Raw genomic sequence first — 12,988 nt, 5'->3', positions numbered from 1 at the left:
TCACAGATTATACCAGTGGTCCCCAGGGTGGCGCCCGTGGGGACCTCTAATGGAGCCCACAAAGCTCTCCACCCCCTGCCCACTTTCTCTCCCACAAACTTTTCCTCACTATTTCTCTCCCCTGTCCCTAGCCTTCTTTTTTCTCTCCCTTAAACTTGCTCTTCTTATCCCCTCTACTCCTTTGCCTTGCTGTTTCTCACCCTCTCAGACTCTAGCTTCGCTATGTCTCTTCCCATCTTTTTACCTTACTGTTTCTCCCCCTCCAAGCCTCTGGCCTTGTTCTTTCTCTCTCCTCTATTTCTCTCTCTTCCCACACACCTCTTTAGCTCAGTTTTGATTAGACAGCCCCAGACAGCAGCCATTATGTGACTAGCCACAACTTCCATGGGCGCGATTTTGTGGCGGTGCCAACAGAGGTTTCTCAAATTCCCAAATGTGCCCATCAGTCCAAAAAGATTAGGGACCCATGGATTATAGTAGATCAGATAGATGGTCAAATTTCCTGTAATGTAAGCTTTAGAAGCTACTGCAGAGGTAAATTTAACTCAATTTAAAATGGAAAAAGTAACCCTTTGAACTGAGAATATCAATATGCAATGATCATTTTCACAACAAAGGAAGTACATCTGGAATTGAAATGCTAAAAGAATTCCAAAGGCGAATATTTGAAATCTCATAGATATGAAAGCAATTTTTGATTTCACAAATCAAATAATTCCCAAATCAGACATCAATGTGACATGCTATTCCCTAATAACAGTGCTGAAAGTCCCCAGAAATCAGCAGAAGTTACTTCCAGCATGCTAAAAAGTAACGTTTTTATTTCTCTTACTAGGCACAGAGACATAATGCCCTTGGAAATGATGATTCCCCCAAACACACACAAACTTAACTACTGATGAACCCTACTTCTTTAGAAGGAAAGAGGTTCCTAATGTGATGTTGGATTCTTCTCATGTGACTATCATAACTATTTGTTTGACATGTTCAAGTAACTAGGACTTGTTATGAATATATAGATGGCATACACTCTAGGGACAAGAAGAAGATGCTACTTGAAAGCTAAGACAAACAAGCTAAGGCTGCAATCCTATACACTTTTACCTTGGAGTAAGCCCTGCTGAACACAGTGGGACTTACTTCTGAGTAGATGTGCATAGGATTGCACCATAAATCTGGCAAAATGGCCTAAGTAGGGTGAAAGGAGAAGATTTACAACAGCTGATCATCATTTTCAGTATATGAAGGACAGTCTAGTCTAGAAGTTATGATCTCTTGAGCTGTTTGTGGTTTGGGAGATTGGGGTGAAAACTATTTGGGAGATTACTATTGATAGGCTGTACAGTACAGGAATCTTTCTACACCAGTCTCTGGAGAAAAGTGAACAATGAACTCCCAAGAATAAAAGAAAGAACTCTGGGCTCTAAATAGTTGGAAGAACATTTGATTTACCCAAAGTAATCCAGTTCAGCATGTGGAAGAGGTAAGCCAGTCAGCAGAGTAGAATCCACCAGGTTTACAAAGGCTTTGGGAACCTACAATGATAAATGTACTAGATTAGTAAAACTAGCAATTGTGATTTCTTAACTTTAACTTTACTATTTTCTTTAATTTGCTCCACCACTGCCATCCTATACTGTTTTAGTTCCACACCCTTCCTCTTTATCTCAAGTCATTCCCAGGTCACTGTATGATTGCAGTAAACTCTCAGCTCAACCCACTTCTGCATTCCTGCAGTGGCACAGCTAGGGTTGGACCTTGGGGCTGAAGTCCTGGGCATCCTCAGCCTAGTGGGGCCCTAACAACCATCCAGAGAATAGCAGATGATGGGGCCAGGGACAAACAGGCCCTGCATCAACACATGGGCATGCCAGTCCCCACCCCCCCAGGTGATGCTGCTCACCGCAGCTTCCTTTCTTCTTATTTTTAAACATTTGAGAATTAGGGGGCAGCCAAATGGGCTTGTACGTGGTTACAGAGGCTCAATTTATTATTTTTACTTTAAAATATATACTATCCATTTCTATCACAAAATGGCGTTTATTCCCAAGTAAATGTGTTTGGTGTCAGGGCAGCAGAAGCCAACTCCATTTTATTCCTGTCATAATGATAGTGCTATAATTTAAGTGAGTTTAAAATGCAAAACTGCAAATCCTCAGAGTATGTCTTCTTCTTTTAATCGGGGTTAGCTAATAGGTTTTGTTTTGTTTGGGGTTTTGCTCTAACATATCAGGAATGTAGAACCAGCTGTGAAGCATGGAAGGGCAGCGCACAGAGAAGAGAAAGTTGTGTGCTTCATAACTGAAGAAATACACATGGCTATCTAAAGCACCCTCAGAAGATCATTAGGCCCTGGGTCCAAAACTACCTAGCTGCAGCACTGCATCCCTGAGGTTATAGTCATGTTACTGCTTACCTTTACAAGGTCACTTATTCTCAGAATATAATAATTGTTTTGGTGGATCAGGCCAAGGTCTATCTAGCCCGGCAGTCTAGATATGAAGCAGAAGCTAACCATAAGCCCCTAATTCATTAGTAGCTCTTTCCTTTGCTTATAAAGAACTTGCCACTGATTTACTACCCCCCAAATGACATTTCTTTCTATCAAAGGTAATCAGAGTGTTGATAGTGTGAAACCTGAGCACAATTACAAGAATACTTTAAAATGCAATGTCCCAGTGCTATCTTGGGCTGCAATTCTATACACATTTACCTGGGAGTAAGTACCACTGAACTTAACAGGGCTTACTTCTGAGTAGACATCTATAGGATTGCACTATCCATGTTTTAACAAGTTTAGCATTCTATTATTACACTTCTTAATCATACGAGCTAAAGAAAATACAAAGCTTAGCTATGTTAAGTTAGGGCCAATGAAGACACTGATAAACGAAGGGATACAGTCTGTATTTCTAAGACAGTGAGATGAAGATCCAAAGATATCGCCTTTATTTATGCTTATTCGACACTCGGGCATTCTGCAACTCTGTATTGTGTGTGTGTGTGCATGCATGCATGCACATACAGTCAGGGCCAGAAATATTGGAACAAGGATAACTGTTTTGGCAGTTGGCCTCTGTACACCACCACATTGAAGTTGAAAGGAAACACACCCAGATGGGAGCGAAGTCAGGACTTTCAGCTGTAATTCAAGGGGTTTGACAAAAGTGGGGTACTAACCATTCAGGAAGTACAGCCAGTGGCATTCACACACACCTGTTGTTGGTGGCTCATAAGTAATGGAACAAACCAACATCATTTCAAACTTAAGGATCGCCTTTAATACCTGGATGAAAATCCTTTGCAGTCAATGACTGCCTGAAGTCTGGAACCCATGGACATGACCCAATGCTGAGTTTCCTCCCTCGAGATGCTTTGCCAGGCGTTTACTGCAGCTGCCTTCAGCTGCTGCTTGTTTGTGGGTCTTTCTGCCTTCAGTCTTGTCTTCAGTAAGTGAGAGGCATGCTCTATTGGGTTGAGATCAGGTGACTGACTTGGCCATTGAAGAACATCCCACTTCTTTGCCTGGAGAAACTCTTGGGTAGCTTTTGTGGTATGTTTTGGGTCATTATCCATCTGCAATATGAAGCGGCGTCCTATCCGTTTGGCAGCATTCGGCTGAATCTGAGCAGAAACTATAGCCCTATACACTTCAGAATTCATCCTGCTGCTTTTATCAGCAGTCAGGTCATCAATAAACACCAGTGACCCAGTTCCATTGGCAGCCATACATGCCCATGCCATAACACTGCCTCCACCATGTTTGACAGATGATGTGGTATGCTTGGGATCATGAGCTGTTCCTTTCCTTCTCCATACTTTTCTCTTCCCATCATTCTGGTACAAGTTAATCTTGGTTTCATCAGTCCAAAAAATCTTATTCCAGAACTGGGCAGGCCTTTTTAGGTGTTTGCTGGCAAAGGCTAACTGGCCTTTCAGTTCTTGAGCGATACCAGTGGTTTGCACCTTGTTGTGAAGCCTCTGTATTTACATTCATAAAGCCGTCTCTTGACTGTAGATGTTGACAATGACATGCCTACCTCCTCAAGAGCGTTCTTGACCTGGCTAGATGTTGTGAAAGGGTTCCTCTTCACTATGAGCAGAATTCTGTGGTCATCCACTTTAGTTGTCTTTCATAGTCTGCTAGGCCTTTTGCTGTTGCTGAGCTTGCCAGTTAATTCCTTCTTTTTCAGGATGTTCCAAACTGTTGTGTTGGCCACTCCCAATGTTTTTGCTACCTCTCTGATGGGTTTATTTTGTTTCCTCAGCCCAGTGATGGCCTCTTTCATTCACATGGACACCTCTTTGGACCTCATGCTGGGAGTTCCAGTGAACAGCTACCAAATGCAAATGTAACACCCAGGAAACAGGACATGCCTGGCCATGTAGCTGCTTGTCAGCCATTCGTTCCATTACTTATGAGCCACCAGCAATGGGTGTGTGTGTATGCCACTGGCTGTACTTCCTGAATGGTTAGTGCCCCACTTTTGTCAAACCCCTTGAAGGTATCTAAATGTCTTAAACAAACAAACAACCCAGCTAATATGTTTGAACCAAGTATTACAGATGTTTTAAAATCTGACACAAATAGTTCTTACTTCTTCGCGTAAAAAATCCAAGACTCCTTCCAGTTTTTTGATGCTGTCAAGGTGGGAAGTCTCCTGTTGAAAGTGAAAGAATGTATGTGAGATAATGGATGAGGATGTGATTATTCCTTTTTATTCCAGATAAAGTGGTTCAAAATAATCCTCCCCCAAGCCCCACCACTTTATTTGTTCTCACACAAAACTAACAGGGGATTGGATACAGATTTATACTAGATTAACTGCGCTGGTGGAAGTGGACTTCCTCACCTGCTCCTTCCCATGGCAGTCCCTCAACCCCCTGAAAATGCAACATGGACACTGGATTTGCATTATCAATGCAGCCCCCCAGGGCTTATTTGCCACAGTGGGTTGTTGTGGTGCTCACAGGAGCCAAGTTGGCAATCCAATCCTCTGCCACTGTGGCATCTCATTACATGTGAACCCGGTGAGGGTGATGTGCTGGGGTGTTGACAAGCCACCCAGAACCCATGGACTCTTTTAGGTGCTTTGCCTGTCTATACTGGACATGCTGGTGCTGTAGGTGATAAAGATTGCCACAAACTACGTTCTAGAAAAAGATGGAAGATAAAACAGAAAACACTGGAACCCAACTGGTTGGCAATAATGAGGTCTGGATTCTCTGTAAAAAGTGAATAAATTAAGGATGGCAGCTCCAGACTAAACAGCTAGCGTGGGAGACAGGATTAGGCCATTTAAGGATGAGAGAACAGAGGTTGGTCTTACATAGAACTGAAAGATATCACTCCACTCTGATGTGAGAATCTGATACTTTTATACATCATTAAATGATCCCTAGACTTGTCCAAATGAGAGAGCCTAGAGGCAACATCGTGGTCCGTATTCTTCCAACACTTTGAGAGGTAGCAATCAAGTGGTGATCAGACCATTACATTTCATTTAGGTTTTTCCCCAAACCAAATTAATCACCAGATCACTGTATTTTGTTTGCCAAGTACCTATGTGGCAGGAATCAAAACTACAGCAGATTTTGAAATGATGACCTGAGAGACAGTAGCCAGCGATTTAGCCTATATGTTACAGGAACATAGAGAGCTGCCTTATACTGAGTCAGACCATTGAACCATCTAGCTCAGTATCGTCAACACTAAAGTGGCAGCAGCTCTCCAGGGTTTTAGGCTGGAATTTTTCCAGCCCTAACTGGAGATGTGGGGATTGAACCAGGGACCTCCTGCATGGAAAGCATGTGCTCTATCACACTAAGCCACAGATCTTCCATGTCACCATCCAACAACTGCAGGGAAATTAGCTACACTAGCCACACCAGCCAATTGGCCAGACCACATCAGCTGATACTCACTGTCCTTTATAAAGGCTTCCAGGTCAGGCTTCCTTGCTGTTCTGAGTAATCAAGGCTCTTGCTGCAGAGTTGGATCTGATACCACCCAAATCGCCTGTAGGATTGCTCTCAGCCCAGTTTCTGTTTAGTTTTCATAGCTTTATGCAATGTTCTAATTGTAATGCAGATTTTATATATGTCTTTGTGGACTGCTATCCTATGCACACCTACCTGGGAGTAAGTCCAACTGAACTCAAAGGGACAGAGATGGATAGAATTGTGCTGCAAGTATCTTTACCAATCCTGGAAAAGGAAAGGTTCCTCCTGTGCAAGCACCGGGTCATTACTGACCCCTAGAGGGACGCCGCTTGCCCTTGATTAAGTTGGGCTAGACTAGAAATGTAAATCTGGAAAAGTAAAGGCAGGAAAGGACCTTTGGTGTATCTACTTCTTTGGTCCTCTTTTACTGGATCATTTCATTGTAACTACAAAAAAATATATCTTTTTGTTTGGCTTACTCCAGAAGCCAAAAAGGACTTTTCCATAGCAAGTCATCTGAGGATTGCATTCTTGGGTATTTTAGAGGGGGGCGGGGCAGGGAGGTAACTATTGCCTTTAAAGTATTCATATACTGTTATCCGTCTGGAGGTGACGGACTCGACCTTGGGGGAGCTGGGGGTGGCGACAGCCGACAGGAAGCTCTGGCGTGGGCTGGTCCATGAAGTCACGAAGAGTCGGAAGCGACTGACCAAATAAACAACAATACTGTTATCACCTCTGCAGACTTCAAACAAAGTAATTTGCAGAGAGTTGATTAAAGACTTGAGGAGAGGATGTTGCAGAGCTTACCATTTAGGGACATTTCATAAAAAGAAAAAGAAAAAAGGACAATTTGGTGCAATATGCACACCAAAGGCAAAGTAATAATAATAATTTTAAAAAACACTGTTCTTTGGAAGGCTTTTTATGGGCCAGGTATTAAATTGACAGAGAAAAGAATTAGACCAGAGGCAAGAGAAACTGCATACCTTCAGTTGGTTTGAATTATGTTCAAACTATGCATGTTTGAGGTTGATTAACAGTGAGGAAAAAGCAGAAATGTTTAAAACATTGAGTGCAATGCAAACAAATTTCCTCCAAATGCTTTAGGGAGCAATCCTATGGCTGCTAGTCAGCGGCTAGACGGCCATACAATATGTGGGTTTCCGGGAACCGACCTCGGAGCCCGTGCTCCGAGGTAGGTTCCCAGAGAACCAACCTTCCCCCCTTCCGCACTGCCTTGGAGGCAGTGCAAAATGGCCTTGCACTCTGTGCTTGGAAGAGGAGCGCGGAGCAGCCAAAACGGGGCATTCCAGGGGGTGTTCCAGGGTGGGGAAGGTGGAAATGCTGGTAGAATCATAGAATAGTAGGGTTAGAAGGGGCCTACAAGGCCATCAAGTCCAACCCCCTGCTCAATGCAGAAATCCAGTCATAGCATCCCCGACAGATGGCTGTCCAGCCTCGTCATGAATGCCTTCAGTGTGAGAGAGCCCACCACCTCCCTAGGTAATTGGTTCCATTGTCGTATTGCTCTAACAGTCAGGAATCTGCTTCCTATAACTTGAGCCCATTATTCCGTGTCCTGTACTCTGGAATGATCGAGAAGAGATCCTGGCCTTCCTCTCTGTGACAACCTTTCAAGGACTTGAAGAGCGCTATCCTATCTCCCCTCAGTCTTCTCTTCTCAAGGCTAAACATGCCCAGTTCTTTCAGTCTCTCTTCATAGGGCTTTGTTTCCAGTCCCCTGATCATCTTTGTTGCCCTCCTCTGAACCCTCTCCAGTTGGTCTGCATCCTTCTTAAAGTGTGGTGCCCAGAACTGGACACAGTACTCCAGATGAGGCCTAACCAGTGCTGAATAGAGGGGAACTAGTACTTCCCAGGATTTGGAAGCTATGCTTCTATTAATGCAGCCCAAAATGGCATTGGCCTTTTTTGCAGCCACATCACATTGTTGGCTCATATTCAGCTTGTGATCGACAACAATTCCAAGATCCTTGGATGGTACGACACATCCTCTGTGTCGTCCGGCAGCCTCCTCCCCCGCTCCGCCTTCCCGTGGCTAGACAGCCGAAAACGGCTGTCTAGCTGCAAATGCAGGGTGGCTGAAGCGTGGAAGGACGATCCCCTCTGTGCTCCACCTGCCCTGCATTGGATAGGCAGTTGCCTCCAAGTTCGGAGGCGGCCGCCTATCCCCATAGGATTGCACCCTTAATTGCTCAGTGCAGCAGGGCAAAGAAAAACATGCAGGGACATCAAAAGCAAACCTGAAGGTCAATATACAAATGCAGCCATCTAAGTGTGGATTCACCCACAACCCTTTTAACATGGTCTATGATCTTTTTATTTATTTATATTAAAATGTATAAACCCCATTTTCCACTCCAAGTGGAGATGCTTGAAGTGGCAAACAAAAGCATACGATGATGCTGATAATAATCAATCATTAACATGCAATAAATATAACAAAAGAACAACACATCAAGAGTAGAAAATCCCACAAAAACAAACCAAGAGATCCAGAACTAGAAAACATCATAATCTGAACTGCAGTAAAATCAAAGGCCAATTGGAAAAAAAAATCTTAAAATGCCTGAAGAATACAGACAAAGGACTGGTTTGCATGATCACAGCGAGGGAAATAAGCCACCATGGCTTATTTCCCCCACTGCGTGTGCTAGCCAGATTTCCCCAGTTACCCTCTCTGGTGCGGCTTGCCATGTCGTCCAAACTGAGGGGGCAGCAACCCTCAAATAACCCATGGGCTGTTGGGTTATTTGAGGGTTGCTGTCCTGTCCCATGATTTCCTCACTTGGCACTGATCAAAATCTGCACCAGCTGAAGTCTCCAAGTTCAAAGGCAGGTGAAGAATGCTGGGAGTTGTAGTCCAACACACCCGGAAGGCGCCAGGTTGGGGAAAGCTGCTATAATAGCCATCAGCCTGAACTTGGTCAATATATGTTTTTGTATCCTATCCTAGCTGACATGACACAATGAGAACTGAACCGAGGTACACTGTTTAAAAGCTATTAATGGGAAGAAATAAGGAAAGGAGGCTAGATGTTTTTAATGTCTTGTACATCCTAGAAAAAAATGTACATCCTAGAAAAAAATGATAATGTTATAATCCATGATAACATTAAGGTCCCACAACTTAATCCATGTTTTGGGACCCAATTCTTTGGTCCATTTGCCAAGTCAAACACGAGCCTCTTACCTGAGAGATGGAGGCCTGGAAAGGGCATGGCTGAAAAACTGTGATTAGCTTCCAATCAGTTTGGTAATCTATCCCCTGGGGGGAAAGAACACAAGGAAAAATAGCTGTTACATTGCAAATTAATGAGGGAATAAAATTCAGGCTTACTCATTTCATCAGTCCTTAGTCTTTTAGACTTGCCAGACATTAAAATTTGTCTCAAGCAGTTTTGGGTTGTGCCATTTTTCCTAATAACCCAGAAATCCTACTGACCTGGCAGTAGCCTAGTGACATCTGATTATTTTTTTGCAAAGACAATTGACGGTAAAGTTAGCAAGCCTACATTAACTGTGGCAGCAGTGTTAATACTGACTAGACCAACCTTGTTGTGAGAGATGTAGATGCCATATCATTTGTGTCAGAGTTAAAGCAAATAAGCTTCCTATTGTACCATTCTCTGTTTTGCTCCAGGCCTCAAATCCCCCACTCAGTGGGACATGTATTCAGGATTGCACTAACCATTATTTGTGGTTAATTGTGGGCCCTAAAGCAGTGTAGTTACCTGAGGCTCAATTTATGTAACTTTTTTTTAACATGAAGTCACCCATGAAGTGAGTTGTGACATGAAGTCACAATTCAAACAACTCTGGGCCAGTCCTTCCATGAAGTAAAGTGAAGTGAGATGCTTCAGGCAGCACCATGGCATAGCCTGAAGGTTCCACGGCATAGTCTGAAGGCACAGGAGGCAGCCACCTTGCTGAAGCTAAGCAGGTCTGGGTTTGGTCAGTGCTTGTAGGGGAGACAACCCAGGAATCACATGTAGCCACCTGGAGCTCCACAATGGAAGAAAGGTGGGATATAAATGTGTCCCTCATTTGGAAGAGGGGACACAGAAAAAAGCAGGAATGGGTGTCTGAATGGCACAGCAACACTTCTTAAAGTGATGGCCTTTGCAGGGGCCAGCACCATTTGAGCTCCACTACAGGTAGCAAAATGTCTTTAGCCAGCACGAAAGCAGCTTAATATTCAAGAGGCTATTACAAACATAAACCTTTGCAGGCCATAACAGCTCACAGCTCTATAGTGTTTATACATATACCTTGTTCTCTTTCATAGTCTTCACAATTTCTTTAGATTGATCAAAAAGATCTCTGCAAAACAAACAGGAAAGGAAAATTGTCAAGTGGGCCAGTCTTCTTTCCTCATAGGCACACATGCACAGCGCAGGCTGGTGGCTCCGATGTCAGTGGGGTGGTAAATCCAGTCCGGGTTTCAGTCAGAACCTTCAATAGCTCCCTTAAAGTTCTGACTGATTCTCACTGAAACCTGGAGCGGATTCCAGGAGAGAGCCTTTTCTGTGGTGGCCCCCACTCTGTGGAATTCCCTCCCTAGGGAACTCCACCATGCCCCCTCTTTAATGAGCTTCCGTCGTGCATTAAAAACGTGGTTGTTCAGGCAGGCATTTGGGGTGGGTTAGGGTATTTTAGAAAATGTTTTTTCTGTAGAATTTTATTGTTTAAAACTGTTTTATTGTATGCTGTACATCGCCCAGAGTGGCTGGGTGACCAGCCAGATGGGCGATTAATAAATTTAATAAATAAACAAAATAAAATAAATTCACCGCTCTGCTGACATAGGAGCCACCAGCCTCCGCTGCACACACATGCAACTGTAGCTACATTAAAATCCATAACAACCCGCTGTCCCTCATTGTTTGCATTGTGACCAAGCTTCACTATAGTCGTTTGCTGAAATGTGATTTTGGAATCTCAGAAGGGGAAAGGAGATCAGAAGTCTTCCAGTGTTCAGGGGCAGGAATTCAGTTTTCTGCAGAGCCTTTTGCTGGTGTTCACGACCAGCCAAAACGAAATAAATTATCCAAAATAAGCAAACATTAAACATTCAAATTTGGACAATATATACAAAATGGAATTCTGCTTTCCTTTAGGTACAATTTAGGTACCTTTGGCAGAAGGTTGTTTCACGCAGAATATGCCCAGGCTAGAGGCCTATTCTCCACTGCAGAATATGGAATTGGCATGTATTGAACAGAAGGCAGCAGAGTAGACATTTCGTCTATGACATCATTAGGTCATTGGTCTGATCTTATAACATTTTCCTTAAATTCCTGGTTTGTGTATCCTTAGGACATTTTTATCTGCGATGTCTTTCATCACTGAAATGATGACTTCCAGGTGAACAAGGAACAGCTAAGCAAATTTTAAAAAGAACTTACATAGTTCCACTTCTTGATGCAGTCCTGTTGTTTTCAAGAGAAGAGTAATACTGCACGGAAGGATTAAATCTGCTAACAAGAGCTGAAAGAGGTACATTCCATTCAGTAAATTCATAGGCTCTGGATTTGCTTGTGTAAACATGATATTGAATCCAATGGGTAATTGGGAGTGGGTAGGTTTAGCCTGGAGAAGAGAAGACTGAGTGGGGACATGATAGCACTCTTCAAATGCCAAAAGGGGTGTCACACAGAAGAGGGGAAAGACTTGTTCTCTGCTGCCCCAGAGGCAGGACTAGATTTAATGGGCTTTAGCTACCAGATGGTATATTTTAGTTGAAGACCGGGGGTAGTATCCAATGTTAGTTCTATGTAGAGTAGACTGACTGAAATGAATGAGACAAGTTAGTCACAACTAACTTAAGCCCCATTCATTTCAGTGGGTCTAGTATATGCAGGACTAACATTGGATACTACCCCAGGATAAACTTCTTCATGGTAAGAGCAGTTTGTTAATGCAACCAATTACCTAAGGAGAAGGTGGTATCTTCTATGTGGGAGGACAGCCATCTGTTAGGGTTGCTCCTACAGAAAGCAGTGGGATGGACTAGACAGCCTACAAGACTTCCTCCAACTCCCTGATTCTGTTTACACAGGGCTAAGCAAAACTGAGAGCAACACCACTTTTTGGAATATCTGGCCACTGAGCCATATGATAGCCTTTTTTCAAGGGTTTATACTATAAGACACACCTGTTAGTGTTTTCATGCTTGCCTGGACAGGATCCTGCTCCGTGCTATAAGCAGAAATATTAATTAATCATTCTTTTTATATGCAAAATATTCATGGAGCCCAGTGAAAGATATGTGCGTATCAGACCTTGTTTCTTCTTTGGCTCCCTCTTCACCCCACCCCACTTAATGCCACACTACAAGCTACTTTTGAAAGTAGCCCTGCGTTTCAGAACGGCACAAGCTTGCAATGTGGCATCAGCAAAGGAGCTGCTGGTCTAGGTAGGGAAAGAAAGTCACCCTGGATCTGGCCCACATGCTTTTTTGGATCATGGAGTTCTTTCATTACAAAATAGAAGGGATTCCTTTTTAGTCTTAATAGCAATGTACTTTTTCTTTCTGTTGGCTGCTAACACTGCTGTATGATTCAGTGTGAGAATGAGAGCCAAACTAAAGGTTACATGCAAATGTGTAGAATGATAGCCCAGTGCCCCATTTGGCGACCCAATGACCCACTGAGATGAGCAAAAATCACTTCCAGTAGGAGCCACTGGGACTGGAGAAGTAGTCCTTTCCCCACCTGTTAATCCCCAGATCCAAATAGCCCCCATAAGGCTCCCCATCCCCACCGTCACGGGGTTTAAAGCAGCACCAGACAGGTCGCTTAACAAGATCAGCCTCGGATGGCCTTCTCTCTGTTCCATCAGCCAGGACAGCTAGGCTGGGGAGGACAAGGGGGAGGGCCTTCTCTGTGGTGGCCCCCACTCTGTGGAACTCCCTCCCTAGGGAACTCCGCCATGCCCCCTTTTTAATGAGCTTCTGCCACGCATTAAAAATGTGGTTGTTCAGGCAGGCTTTTGGGGTGGGTTAGGGTATTAGGATCAAA

At 43.7% G+C, this 12,988-nt stretch overlaps 1 protein-coding gene across 7 annotated transcripts in view; it reads right to left on the bottom strand.

Annotated features, from left to right (window-relative positions):
- The window catches only part of PLB1 (phospholipase B1), a 171,572-nt gene that overhangs the window by 138,580 nt on the left and 20,004 nt on the right, over positions 1 to 12,988 (bottom strand). For all 7 annotated transcript variants that reach the window (XM_084828588.1, XM_084828589.1, XM_084828586.1 and 4 more), the window contains 6 exons: positions 12,124 to 12,167; positions 11,375 to 11,456; positions 10,238 to 10,289; positions 9,160 to 9,234; positions 4,599 to 4,661; positions 1,453 to 1,535 (listed from right to left, as the gene is read on the bottom strand). In XM_084828588.1, coding sequence (XP_084684714.1) covers positions 1,453 to 1,535; positions 4,599 to 4,661; positions 9,160 to 9,234; positions 10,238 to 10,289; positions 11,375 to 11,456; positions 12,124 to 12,167 — 399 coding nt within the window. The remainder of the gene's footprint in view (positions 1 to 1,452; positions 1,536 to 4,598; positions 4,662 to 9,159; positions 9,235 to 10,237; positions 10,290 to 11,374; positions 11,457 to 12,123; positions 12,168 to 12,988) is intronic.

Source organism: Heloderma suspectum, chromosome 1, assembly GCF_057233095.1.
Source record: "Heloderma suspectum isolate Gila_16-S chromosome 1, 16-S_ref, whole genome shotgun sequence".
Lineage (NCBI taxonomy): Eukaryota > Metazoa > Chordata > Lepidosauria > Squamata > Helodermatidae > Heloderma > Heloderma suspectum.
Note: the sequence above shows the minus strand (reverse complement) of the source record. Positions and strands in the feature narration are given on the sequence as shown.